Source organism: Rutilus rutilus, assembly GCF_951802725.1.
Source record: "Rutilus rutilus genome assembly, chromosome: 22".
Lineage (NCBI taxonomy): Eukaryota > Metazoa > Chordata > Actinopteri > Cypriniformes > Leuciscidae > Rutilus > Rutilus rutilus.
Window position 1 is genome coordinate 12,755,531 of NC_140227.1, and position 14,811 is coordinate 12,770,341.

Genomic DNA, 14,811 nt, shown 5'->3' on the forward strand with positions numbered 1-14,811 from the left:
AGCTTGTCTGGCTGTGTATATGTAGCCCTTTGTTTCACTTGTTCTCTGTCAGTTCTTGAATGGACATTCCCTGGTTAAGTGTGTTTCGGTGGTTTCATTTGGTTTCACCAGTTACTTTGTGTTTGCACTTTAATAAATCTAACCTGCATGTGGACCCGCTTCCCAGCCTGGTAAATAATGGCACAAATACCAGTAAATTGACTAGCGCAAACCTTAGTAAATCACCTAGCATAATTCATTTAAATACTCTCCTCCCATACATTATTGTGTCTGAAAGGGAAACTCCAGCAAATACAATAAGTGCTAATTCTAACTGCGTGTCTTTAGTAAATTCTGATGCCAAAAGTGGATTTGCGCTGGCGCAAGCTGTTAGCAAATCTGGCCCTTATTCGTTTAGCAGACTACATCTTGTTTGGAATGTAGCAGTGAAATACTGACAGATCTTTAAAAGTTAGTGCCTTTAAAATATTTTTAGGCTGCTTGACATTAATTTGGACTGAAAGAAAGCTAATTGTTGATGCCTCTAGAGGAGAAAAGAACATCATTTGTGCTTCTCTGCAGTACTACTACTCACTCAGAGGACTGCATGGCAACAGTATAATTAAACCCCAAGTGTGGGATGCTGTCTAGGCTTCATAGATGTCTGTTTCATCTTTTTTTTTTTTTTTTTTTTTATTATCACTATAATCATTACTCATAAACCCCTGGGTTCTTTTAATCTAAGAAATAACAATCTGTTACAAATAGTGTAGCCTACTTTGGAATAGTAGAAAAGTCTTCTGATTTTTTTTTTTTCTTCTTCTTCTCTTCCTGCCCTTAATGACATCCTGGCTGCATATGAAAGTTTCATATTCAAACTCATTTTATATTTAGGAATGCTTGCACTTCCAGTGCTTTGGTAATCTGCATTTAATAAGATTTTAAAGTATGACCTCAGCAAGTCTTGCAAATGCTAGTATAAAATGCTCTGGGCTACAAATGATCTCTGGTGGAGAGATTAAAAAATCCAGTTTTAATGAGAAATCAAGCTATTTAAAAACCAGGTCCTAAATGCTGGCTTGTCATATTTGAATCCAACTTAAAAGCACAGCATTTTGCGGATCTGCAGAGTATTTTATTGCTTAATGTTTTTGGTTAATTACTGTAAATATTGAAGTGAGCATTTATACCTCCAGAGCCATTGTGCTCTACACTCTACAGTACATCAACACACACACACACACACATCTACAATTTGCCTTTTGTAAAAACACGAAAATTCGAACATTGTTTATTTTGTTGAGCATTAATATACTATGATGCGGTCACATTTATCTTTTCCCATGAAATTTCACAGGTGAAATGTGTTTTTTTTTTTTTTTTTTTTCTATATCCTGCTGACAGAAATACGAAATGCATGTTTGGTGTATTATATTTGTGTATGTGACATCATGGGGTCTGTGAGGGCCGACCTTAAGAAGTAGCTCCTCGCATCAATCGAGAGCTTTTATTTTTATTTTTATTTTTTATTAAAGCTCCTGAACACCCTGCAGCTCTAACCTGGTTTACTAAAGCCAAGCATGGATGGGCTTGACCAATGCCTGGATGGGAGACTTATTATGAGAATTAAATTGCTGCTAGAAGTGAGGCCAAAAGTGTGTGCGTGTGTGTGTGTCTGCTAATGCTCCAGCGATGAGGATGAGGATGAGACTGTACACTGTGAAAAGGCACCATTCTTTGAATGAGAATTTAATTTGAGGTCACTGAAAGACAGAAAGCAAGACATGTTCATTGTCTTGCTTGGCAGATTTAAGACTATGTAGCCAGTAAACTGCTTTCCTGTGATTTTTAATTGTTTATAAACCAAACGGCACAGAATTGCTTACCTTTCTTGTACATCATGGCCTAATTGGTTCAAAAACTTAATCTCCAGCACTATCCTGCTGTAGGCCGCCAGATTTACACTTTATAATTTGAAGAAAAGATTTGCAGTGCATTACAAATTACAAACATTGTAATTTACTGCAGCTTTTTTTATTGTTGTCATTTATGTTGTTTTTTTTTTATCAGAAACTGCATCAACTGCATGAAGCATCCATTAAGGACAACCATCTACAGAGATCCAGGAGCAGCTCAGAGCACCGGAAAGAGAGAGCTGATACACACAGAATTCAACCTGCAGTGACAGCTGCACATGTACATTATAACAGATTGGAATTCTTTACTGACAAGGCTTCACTTCCACCTTGACGACACTCACATAACATGCATCAAGTTCATTTAGAGGAGAACCTCTGGGAAACAGCATGACAAGGAGATCGCTAACTATTACATATAAATCCCAGAGAGTTTGTAGAAATAATTTTTGTGATTTACAGCACACAAAAAAATATTTTGGGGAAAAAATTCTCATTGTGACATACTTGCAGTAAATTCTTCATGTGTACTCCATTAAGCTGTAAGGTAAATGATGAATTTTAAAAAATACTTTCCTTATAGTCCAGTTCAGTCTAATATTCCTTTGGAATACCTGACATACATACCATTTCACCTCACTTATTAACACACAAAGAGATGAAGTAATTCATAAGTGCTTATTCAAAGTGCTTCCATATTTCCACTGCTTTTTCACAGAGTGTTTTTAGTAGATTTGCAAAGTGTCCAGAACGCAGTATCAGCAATTATAGTCAGATGCAGAATGAAGGACATTACCTTTTTACAAAGCAATTATCATTCATAAAGAGCCAAGAAAACACTTTAACTTGGTTTTCACCATGAAGGTTACAAGGCAATATTTTGTTTTGTTTTTTCATTTTACAACATACACTAAACAATCGTGCATAAACACATATACACATAAATTCAACTTGACATCTCAGTCACACGTTTATGTAAGTCAAGTATGAACAAAAAGAGCAGCAATATAAATAAACCCGAATCTGCCTTGTAGGAATTTAAGAATATAAAGATAATGTATAACAATAAAGCTGAGAGGAATTTTTATGATGAATTTTTATAGTTTGGTTTACCCTCAGAGGGTAAAACCATTGTGCTCTTAAGTCGTCAGAAGCAGCATCTCCCGAAAGCTCTCCTGAAAGCTCCACTGACTCGAAGTGTAGTGAATCCGATCATTCAGATATTCCTCATAGAATCAAGTAAATAATTTAAAACTAAAAGACAAAAAAGTGTTAGCACATGGTCACTCTTTGAAATGCCTGCCGCTTTGTAGCTTTCTGTAGTAGTTTTCCTGTTCAGTGTGGTTCTGATTGCCCTCTCTGTCCAGCAAAACTAGAGGGGTCTTGCGGCGCAGACTGCGACCTTCTGAGATTTGACCCACAGGTGGGAGTTGAGGGGGAAGTGGTGGCTGGGGAGGTTGAGGGAGCTGGGGCGGCCCGTGGTCAGCCTCACTGGCAGAAGAACAAGGAGAGCTGCTCCTGACATGGCGGTAACTGCGGGAACTCTCACGGTTGAGGTTTTTGAGCTCATATGACTCTGCCATGTTTCCATCACAAGATCCTCTCCACTCCCATGGGTTATTTGGATTTGAGGTCATACGAACTACAGGGTGGTGGGGGGCATGGGCATCAACGGTGATGATGCCTGAACCGCTGTCACGTTCCGAGCGATTGGGTGATGATTCTGTGCCCGTAATAGATGAGGTACCAGAGGAGGATGAAGTCTCAGAGGATTTTGCTGATCCAGACAGGAGTCCCTGTTGCTTTGACATGGCAATGACCTGCATGATCCGAGGCTGATTTCCTCCCTTGATAACTGGAATATTAGCACCACTTTTCTCAGTGATGGACAGCCATTTGGCCCGAGTGCTGGCACTTTTAGGGGATACAGGTGGGGGGACTGGCTGCCCAGGGGGACGAGGGGGCATCACTACTCTTGCACCTGCAGGTGGGTTAGCTGGTTTGGTAGTTTGTGGAACAGACGAATAATTTGAAGAATGGACGCTGTCCTCCTCTGTGGTCGTGTCGTCACCACCGTCTGAGCCCTGCTCGCTGGTGTCCTCATCGGGCAAGCTTCCACCTCGCATCTCCATTGACTTTTGCTTCCATTCAGATACTAATTGCTGTGACCGCATGGGATCCATTGGTACAGGAACAGGTACTGTCACCAGACGCCTTGTTGGCTCCTCTGGAGCTGTAGCACGGGGTAATGTGTTGCTGAAGGTTACCATGGTCTCCTTACCCATTGGGCTGCGAGGCGCCAGTAGCTCCACGTCCACACTGGCCCTCTTTAAGCTTCCCAATGAGGTTTTCTCTCGCTGTACAGGACGGTTCAACCCATCTAGAGATGCTGGTGATGTGATTTCCTCATTGCTTTCAGAGGCATGGCCCTTGTTATAGACAGAGTCATGACCTCGCTGGGCCAGAGCCCTCAAAGCATCCTTCTGCAGAGGAGGGGGTTGAGGGATGACAGTGTCCTCAGGAGATTTGAAGTTGGCAACAGCATGGAAAGCCTGGAATAAAATGGAATGGATCCATAATTCTAATTGGCAAAATCACAGTCACTCATTTGGTTAATGCTTTTATCCAAAGTGACTTAGATTGCATTAAAGGAACACTATGTTATTCCCTTAACTAAGACGAGTTGATACATCCCTCTCTCGTCTCAGTGCGTGCACTCAATCGCTCTGGCGCGCGGCGACACTTTAATAGCACTTAGCTTAGCCCAGTTCATTCATTAGGGACCAAACAGAGATGAAGTTAGAAGCGACCAAACACCTCCACCTTTTCCCTATTTACAGTTACACGAGTAGTTACACGACCAAGTATGGTGACACAAAATAAAACGTGGCGCTTTTCTAAGCGGGTAAAAAGGATAACTATAATGTATGGCGGAATAGCACTTGGGAGCACTTATAAAAAGTCACGTTGGTTCTAATGACAGAAGTGAGAGGGAGAGGGGGAGAGGATTTTTCAGGCGTGACTTTTTACTGCGCCGAGTCGAAGTGCTCCCAAGTGCACCGTTTTATTTTGTGTCACCATACTTGGTCGTGTAACTACTTGTGTAACTGTATTTAAATAGGGTAAACGTGGAGGTGTTTGGTCGCTTCTAACTACATCTCTGTTTGGTCCCTAATGAATGAACTGGGCTAAGCTAAGTGCTATCAAAGTGTCGCCGCGCACCAGAGCGATTGAGTGCACGCACTGAGACGAGAGAGATATGTATCAACTTTTTAAGGGAAGTTAAGGGAATAACATAGTTTAATATGAAAAAAACGGAGGAGTGTTCCTTTAATATGTTATACCCCATTTCTGCATTCCTTATCAAAATGGCTTTGTGCCATGCTCTACTGTAGGTGTAGTCAACCCTACTACTAGAGGGCTACCTTCCTGCAAACTTCAGTTTCAATCCTGCATCAACACTCATGAATGTCATTTCTAAGTAATCATGAACACCTTGGTTACCAGCTGTATTGATAGGGTTGTAGCTGAACACTGCAGGATGGTAACCCTCCAGGAACAGGATAGGCTACCCCTGATACTGTTTAAGCTACGGCAGGTGTTTTCAAACCATTCTTGAAGCCTACCCAGCACTGCACATTTTGGGTGTCACCCTTATGTAACCTGGCTGAATTAACTCATCAGCTGATTACTTGAGTACTCTATGACACTCGAGCCCTCAAGAGAGCAGCCAGAAAAATAGAGAGCAGCTGGAGGAAAGCAAAACTAGAGAGTTTTGCATTTCGTGGAAAGAGAGCATGGTTGCTTAAAGACAGGCCTTAAAAACTGCTAGATCTGATTATTTTTCGACCCTCTTGGAAGAAAACAAATACAACCCTAGGTTTTTATTTGATACAGTGTCTAAATTAACGAGAAATAAAGCTTCAACCCCAGATGTTTCCAAACAGCACAGCAGTAATGACTTTATGAACTTCTTAGTTAGTTCATGCATTCATGACCTAAAGGCTAGGTTATTGTAATGCTCTAATTGGTGGTTGCCCTGAATGCTTAATAAACAAACTCAAGCTGGTCCAAAATGCAGCAGCTAGATATCTTACTAGAACCAGGAAGTATGACCATATTAGCCCGGTTCTGTCAACACTGCATTGGCTCCCTGTTAAACATTGTATAAATTTTTAAATCTTGCTAATTACTTACAAAGGACTAAATGGTTTAGCTCCCCAGTACTTCAGCGCGCTCTGAAGGCATTATAGTCCTTCATGTTTATTGTGATCTTAAAATTCTGGCCAGTTGATAATAACTAGAATTTCAAAATAAACTGCTGGCAGTAGCCTAGATCCATTTCCTATTTTGCACCTAAACTCTGGAACAGTCTTCCTAGTGTTGTCCAGGAAGCAGATGTGCACCAAAATGTGCAGTGTTGGGGAGGCTCCGGGAACAGTTTGAAAACCTATCCAGAAATTTGATTTAGCCAAGTAGGATCAATGTGTTCCTGGATCAATGTTCAATCAACGTCTCCATCAAAAGGTGTGCCTGTATAGCCACTCGGCAGCCATATTTGCAACACCTCCAGGCAGCTATTTCGAGGCATCCAAGACCAAGTCCTGTCTATTTAAATGGGGGAATCCTAAAATCTCAAAAACTGTTTGCAGAACTCACCAAAAAATAACATATTTCAAATAAGCAACAAAATCTGACAAGAACTGTCTCATAAATGTTGTTTCTTATGCCCAAATAGCGTTAAAAAAAAACATATTTTTCAGGCTAGACCAGCCAATGCGCAAGTCCTAAGCGCGAGTCTCAGGTTTCTGGGAACTCAAGCTTCTAACGGCAGCTGCAGTGACGTAATGACTTTACCAATCAGCAATTGTCTCTTTTACTTAGAAGGCAATACATGTAAAATGTATTGCTTGAATGCAATTTAAGTTGCATCCTTTTTTAGGATTAACAAATGTCAAATGTAAACTGCCATAGCCCTAATCCTGAGGGAACAGATAGTTTGCTGAATGTTGTTGAAGTCCCTATCCCCAGGTTTTGCCCAACCCAAAACACTATAATCTGATTAATTGGTTGTAATGTTGCGCCAGAACCAACAAGGATTTTGATGCAGGAACATGTTCTACATGGGTAAAACACATTAAGCTCATTAGCAACATGGCATGACATTACATGGGGGATGGCTGTCCAAAAACACTACACCACTGATACAACAGACACCAAAAACCAATCACTCACCAGGTACGCAGCAATACCAGCGCCAATACAGAACCCGACATACACATCGATGGGGTGACTGCGGTACTGGGTAATCTGAGTGAGTCCCGTCAATGCAGCCGCAATGGCAAAGGCAAACACCAGAACGGGTTTGAGCAGCTTGGTGCTATCTGAGATTGTTGAGTTGAAGTACATCTAGAAGAGTAGAGAGCAGCAGAGGTCTCCAGCTATCATGTGCAAATTAATAACAAGCTGGCTTACAGCTTCTGACAATCTCACAAGCGCAAGGTGGGAAGAAGTAACAACTTATCTCCATGTCTGTCGCTTGAAGTGGATCCTGCTAAGTACCAAGAAATGTGAAGTGCTTACTTATAATTAGACTTCCACTAATCTAGCGAACATAATGCAACTGAGCATATTAAATCAAACCTTAAATGTCATAAAAATTTGAGCAGTGTTGAAATCTATCACATGTGTCAGTGCATGTGCCGTGTCTTTTCTATGCACATCTAAAGTACAATTCAATATTATGTTGGTTGTTCATTATTTCTATCTACAGGACAATCACTTAACTGTACTAAATACTCTCTTTTAAATACTTTTTAGGAATGTACAGCACTAGCCTATTAGGTTTATATACAAACAGTATTTGCAGTAAACATTGAGTAAACACACATTAACACTGTGTCGAAGAGACTTACTGAAATATAAACCGCAGCAAAGGAAGAGAGGGTTGCATGCTGGGAAGGGAAGGTTTTCCTGTCACAAAGGAAAGCAAACATCTAGAGTAAGCCTACACAAGATATGCAGCAGAAGTCAATGTTAACTGTTTAGATTTTTTTTAAAGGGGGGAGATTGTGGAGTGCTCAACAGGAAGAAAATCACAAAAGGGAAAAAGAAAATGGTGATTGTACAAGGTTGAAGTTAATCACAGTTAATCACATAATTAGATGTCATTTTGTAGCAAAACACTCAATTACCTGGCCGATACAATAGCATGCTGATCCTGGCCAGAGCAAATGTCTTTGGTGATGTAAGGGTTCTTGTCACAGGATACACCTGGGACAGTGTAATTGGGTTTGCACACTGTGAGAAAGAATGGTGTGTGGTAGCCAGTGGCTAGCTGGATGACATCAGTAACCAGTGCTGTTGCACAAAGCCCAAACACATGAACACCTACAAGGAGAGACAGATCATGAGGAATACAACATTGATGATTCATTTCATCAGTTCCATGTAACACTCTGTGCATGACTCATGTTACATAATATTCATCTGCATCATTCCTATTTGGATGTCACAAGTTCACACTTACAAATAATTAGATAGAGTAAAAGAGTATGCGTATTTGGCGCATGCTGTCCGGGGGAGCGCTCCGAGCTCGGAATGTGGCCCGAACCCAGAGTATCTGGGATAGGAACCAGCTGAGAGTGAGGAGTCGGGTGGCGAAGGGATGCAGAAAAGACTGTCGAGGAACGGAGGTGAGTCGGCTATATATATATATATATATATATATATAGGCCTCCAATCATTCTGATTAGAATGTGCTCCTCCTGAACTTTGTTAATAAAACATCATTTAATTTCACACATTGGAAAAATTTTAAGGATTTTTCTAGATTTCTAGTAATTACAGTGTAAGGCAACTGGAGACCAGGATAACACTGTAAATCCACACTAATATTCTTAGCTCACAGCCCTCAGATTCAGCCAATTTTAGCATACAACACATTGCTTTTTGCAATACAAAATTGCCTTACAATGAAAAGATAGTTACATACCAACAAAACGAACAGTTCTCCGCAGGAAAGAGTTAAAATTACATCCACCAGCATTGATGCTTCCCTCAATCCCTGGACGGACCTTCAGTTTGGACTGCATACAATACAGCAGACCTTCACCCATCATGATCTGAACACAACAAGAATTATATGATTGTTAATCCAAATTTTTACTTTGGCCTATTTAATTATAATTTGAGTATAGTTAAATATAGTACACTTATTTCAGATATTAAATGTAGAGAAATATAACTTAAACCTAAGGTTGTGTCTTTTCTCTGGAGAAGCAAGTTAATACGTTTAAGGTAAATCATTTTCTTTTCTTTGGAACAATGTGCACAAGTTGACGTTAATAACCCTGACTAGTTAGGTCACAAATGTTAGAAATATTTAAATACAATAAGTTGTCATGATTGCTATCATCTCACAGAGGCAGCAGGGCCAGCAAATGCCAGACTCAGGAGCATGAGAAGAGGGATGAGCTCATCGCCGCTGTCCACATAGGGCATGCTGAGTGAACGGTCATGGCAGCGGAATCCCACCAGCGCTGGCTGAAGCACATCCGTCAGTTCCAGGAAGTACAGTGAAACCATGGAGGATGCCACAATGGGTAGCTGTTTTCTCAGGGGAGGGAGAGTATGTGTAATTACATGGTAGTTACTAATTTATTACAATGTAATAAATGCAAGAGCCTTTTTCAATTTTAAAATGTACTAAAATGCCTACAAACAGATATTAAAGATTGATAATACACAAACATAACATCAGAACACAGTTGAATTACTGTAGAGCGACTGTGGCAGATGGCTGTTAAATGTCAACACAGAGTACTGTACTCCAGGGCTGACAGTGTGTTGAAAGGTATACACACTAACGCACTCAAACTGACTGCTATTATGCATTTTCAATTATGTCTTCAATGAAAATGAGGAGCCAGTTATTTGGAGTGCGTAATGTAATCACCTGAGACATTAATTGCTCTACTGAAGTATTAAATGGGTAATAATTGATGGCACGTACCTCTACAAAATAGAAGCAGGGTAGCAGCGTCAAACTGTCTTTGGGTGGTTTCTTCTTAAGTTTTTCACGTGCAGTCATCATGGTGGTGGTCTTCTGAAGTTATTCTGTCAACACATGAGTTCATTTAAAGGACCCCAAGGCTTGACAAGCGCAGTTAATTTACTGCACATCATAGCCGTAAACTATGATTTACTAATTACTAATGCTAATCAGTATAGGCGGTATTAGGGAATGCCACACATTTATTCTAGAGAGCATTTGATTGGACAAAAATGTGTATGTGTGTAATGTGTATGTGAGTGTAACATGAGAAAGAAATGCTTAATAGCTTCTTAAATATGTATAGCTGCTCAAATATTTTAATTTCAATATAGCATATAAAGCATATAAAGATACTACAGACATGGACTAACATAATAGACTTATGCGCCAGAGACACAAGCGCACAGCCATCTTTAGAGTTTTGTTTTTGAATTTCTGTTTCTGTTATAGATCTGTATATTTCTATAACTTTGCTGTCGAAGAGTAATTACCTGGTGAGGTGGATTTACTTACTGTAGAGTTAACTTAAGTTATCGTAATGTTTTAAGTGCAGCGGATGTCATAAGATGTATCAGAAGACTAGGAAGATTTTAAAATGTGCGGTTCATTCATAAATCTGTAAGATCTTACCTTCATGCTATGACAATGCAAACCGGAAGACAGAACACAAGGAGCACAGTGCCCAAAAGGGGCGGGGCTACATAAGGTCTATAAGCAGGCCTATATATATCAAAATATACTTCAAATGGCATTTTCATTCGATTTAAGATTGAAAATGCATTTTCAAACTTAAATCAAGTTTGGGTAAATTAATACTATTTATTTTGCACAATAGAAATATATTAAGATTGATAATATCCCCACAAAAATCTAAGAAATTTATGAGGAAATAAATATTTGGCATATAATATATTTGAGTGTGTGAGCATTGGTTATATCCACTGGAAAAGGCATGCATAAAAATGTTCAAATTATTATTTTCTCATCTGAAACAGAATGAAGCCCTCCTGAATAAATGGATAGCAGAATGTGTGCCTGAGGAAAATAAATATTAAATAAACAGCTTCTCCCGGAATATTCTCAAAAGAGCATAATGAACAAATGTTGATGTGGGCTATCGTTTGAGCAGGCATTGAGAGAATAGTGTTCCGTGCCAAATCAACAGTGACTAAACAAGGCACTTGTCCTGAAGACACTCTCCCAACTCTCGAGTGGGAGTGAGCGAGGCTCTACTGAAATTAGCAGGAAGCCTGTTTTCAAGAGTGGGAGCTCTGTTTATCTCGATGAGCCGCATGTCTCACAGGCAAAAGATTTCTGAGTGTGTGTGTGTCACTTAAGGAAGAATCCATAGGTGCTAAGTTCTCTCCAAAAAGACTGTGTTTGTGCTCACACATACTCACAGTGAGAGGCTTTGACTGCAGAGAAAGGAAATTAAACTTGACTGGGTTTCTCACACAAATCTGTGGGGTAAAGTAAGGTTAAAGAGTGAGCTGTGCAACACTGCTACTTTTTGACCCTGGTTTGTCCGCAAGACCCCAAGCAAAATGTATCCACAACACTGCAGAACAATAGTTAGGTCAATAAGATTTGGAGCAACGTCAACCAGTCAAGGCGAAATCATTATACACTTGAAGTGAAGAGACCCAGGAAAAATCAATAATGAAATCAGATAAGACTGAGCTAGATCAGTCTCGCTAATGTCCACACATTATGAGAAAAGTCACTGATGATGATTTCAATTACACTGGAAATTTAGACTGACAGTCACACCTTGATTGTTGTTCACAGAATAGAAATTCAATATATAGGCTATATAATGATTGTCACGAATAGTGAATTAATTAAATAGTGAGTAGTGCAATAGTGAATTAAATGGCAAGAATTTTTAATCATTCAGGAATTTATCAGGTGTAGGTTCATTGATCAGGTGTCAGTTGAACTGAAACCTTGAGAGAATCGTTGCACATATCGGCTACTGAATGACCTGCAGTCGATATCAGTATCCATATAGGCTACGTTTACATACATTTGACTGCCTAAATAATTTTGATTCATACTATAAAGTGAGACTGAGATTGTGTTTGTTATGTAAAACTGCCGTACAGCAGCGTCACTGCGACACCCTCAGTTATCATTTATCGAAATAATACTGCATCTCCACTGGACGCGACGCGACCGTAACCGCACGCGTTTTCTCCCACATAGGCTAATTACAATGGCAGCGTTCTTGTCGCGTCGCGTTGGGAGTACGTGTTGTTTATTCAGACAAGATCTGCTGCTGTTCTTAATGCAGGTAAAAATTTGAGGAAAAAATCTCACCTTTACTGGAAAACCAGACGATTGTCTGAAAGAACGATATCCTGAGTGAAAAATAAATAAATTCCCAGCTTATTCCTTCTTCACGAGGTTATACTGCGGCTCTTTCAGTTCATATTCCTCTTTCTGCTCACGTTTTCCACGGAGCAATCACGAACTCCTGTTATATGACTGCCTTCTGGAGCCAACCACAATATTCCTCAACTCACTTGAGCTGCTGTTCTGACATCCAACTGACATCCAATATCTGAGGGGCTTCAGTAGCAGAAGGACCCCACGATTAGAGATAGGCTAACAATGTCAGTGCTGCATGAAGCTGCATCAATTGATTTTACTATAAAATCGGTCCATCATCAGCAGTCATCAGGTGTGGCTGCATTCCTGAGCATCTGTTGTGATCTCCTCCACCAGTTGTAACATGGTAACATGCATGCTATTGCACAGGTAACGTGTTTAACAGGGTGGAGTGGAGATGGTATGGACTGGTTTATTGGACAACTTATGTCTTGATGCAGGATGAAAACACACATGAACACCCTATCATGATGTCCTGTTTGCTGTAGTCTTACAAACGGTTTCCCTTTTAGCCGTGTTAGGGACCACAGAATAAGCCAAATTACAATTAGCCTATGTGAATTGCATGTGTTTTATTACTGTAATTTAATGAATATGGATTTAAGAATGTAAGACACAAATCTGTTATAGGCTAGTGCATTTATTTGCAATTTTGTTGCATGAAAGTTTTCATTTTCATGCATTCATTTTATATGCATTATAGTTCAGAGGTGACTCAATAAAATACATGTGATTCATGCAGTATTTATTTTGCCAATATAAATAATGTGATTATATTAAAACCTGCGGACCCCCACATAAAAAGCCAAATTGTCTTGGTAACATTTCATTTGTATCTTTCATTAATAACATTAACACTTTCCTCAATAACACCTATCATACATTTATAAAATACATTTTAATATAGAAGATACACTATCATTCAAATGTTTGGGGTTGGTAAGATTTAAAAGTATATAGCTACATTTTTGAAAGAAGTCTCTTATTCTCACCAAGGATGCATTTATATCATCAAAATACAGGAAAACTGTGGAACTGTGGAATTCAACTGTGGAGAACTTTCACAATTTAAAATAGGCTAACTTTTCTGTTAAAATATTCTAAAAAATTATTTATTCCTGTGATGGCAAAGCTGATTTTTCAGCATCATTGCTCCAGTCTTCAGTGTCAAATGATCCTTCAGAAATCATTCTAATATGCTGATTTGGTGCTTAAGAAACATTTATTATTATCAATGGTGAAAACAGTTTTGCTGCTTAGTATATTTGTGGATTTTTTTTTTTTTTTTTTTTTTTTTGATGAATGGAAAGCTCAAAATAAAATAATTTATTTGAAATAGAAATCTTTTGTAACACTATAAACGTTTTTACTTTTGATCAATTTAATGCCTCCTTGCTGAATAAAAGTATTGATTTCTTAAAGAAATAAAGAAAAACTCTCTATACTTTGTTATTAAATTACCTTTAGGGCATCAGTGATTTTGAGATTAATTTTCTTTGCTTGCTTCCAGATGGTCTGAATATGGGGACAATCTCTGGTTGCATTGAGGAAAAAGTGTGAACCCCCAGCAAGCTGCTGCCACTGAAGGCTTGGAGAGATGCCCGATGGCCCTCTGGCCATACCTCTGCTGAGTATCCCGTGCTGAGATGACCTCTTGAATCAGAGCCAAAGCACAGTAGCTGGCTGTCACAGTTCTCCTATTGATTTCCCATTTATTCCCATGGTGAAATCCTCATACACTGTAAAAAACTGCCAGGAATTTACAGGATTAAAGAGTATTATTTTACAATAAGTAGTCAGAAATTCTACAGTGAAATGAATGCATGCTGGGTCATTTTCTTACAAATTACTGTTCATCAACAGCAAAATGATGCTGATATCACAGTACTATACTGCTCTTACTGTAAACAGTTTTACTGTTTAACAATGACACTGTAAGAAATGATATTGTTTAGTACTGTAATTGTTTTGAAGAGATTAATGTTCCATTTGCTTGGGATCTTGGACCTTGTAAATTCATATTCAAATTTGTGATGTAGCCAAGTCAGAAGTGTGACAAATGAAAACAGTTGTTTAAACTTTAAACAATGCAAAACTAGAATATAAAATAAGTTATTTGGATGATTTTAAGTTAGTCTAACTATTCTTAGCATTTCGCTTTAGCATGAAGATTTACCAATCTTATTACAAACTCATAACTGTTTGTACATTGATCTTTCATAGTAGCGAAGCAACTGTCTTTGAAAGGTGTGACATCATCTTGAAGCACAAGACGTTTTTACTTGTAAGCTTCACCTATGCACAGTACATCAATACTACAAAACACGACAATGGTGACACTAAATAAATAATAATAATAAAAATATAAAAAAAAAAACTAAAGAATACAAAATAAACCAACAACACAAATTGCTAAAAGTGAACCGAAAAGCAGCAGATAAAACCGACAAGAATCAAGAAACTCCACAG

At 38.9% G+C, this 14,811-nt stretch overlaps 1 protein-coding gene across 1 annotated transcript; it reads right to left on the reverse strand.

The window, feature by feature from the left end:
* Positions 1-1,469: 1,469 nt before the first annotated feature.
* Positions 1,470-12,668, reverse strand: plppr3b (phospholipid phosphatase related 3b). Its single transcript, XM_084394664.1, has 8 exons — positions 12,271-12,668; positions 9,910-10,013; positions 9,318-9,503; positions 8,890-9,019; positions 8,090-8,285; positions 7,811-7,868; positions 7,131-7,304; positions 1,470-4,447 (listed from the first exon to the last, which is right to left on the reverse strand). The coding sequence occupies exons 2-8, from the start codon at positions 9,988-9,990 to the stop codon at positions 3,179-3,181; spliced, it is 2,094 nt and encodes a 697-aa protein (XP_084250790.1). The 5' UTR covers positions 9,991-10,013; positions 12,271-12,668; the 3' UTR covers positions 1,470-3,178.
* Between the last annotated feature and the right edge of the window lie 2,143 nt (positions 12,669-14,811).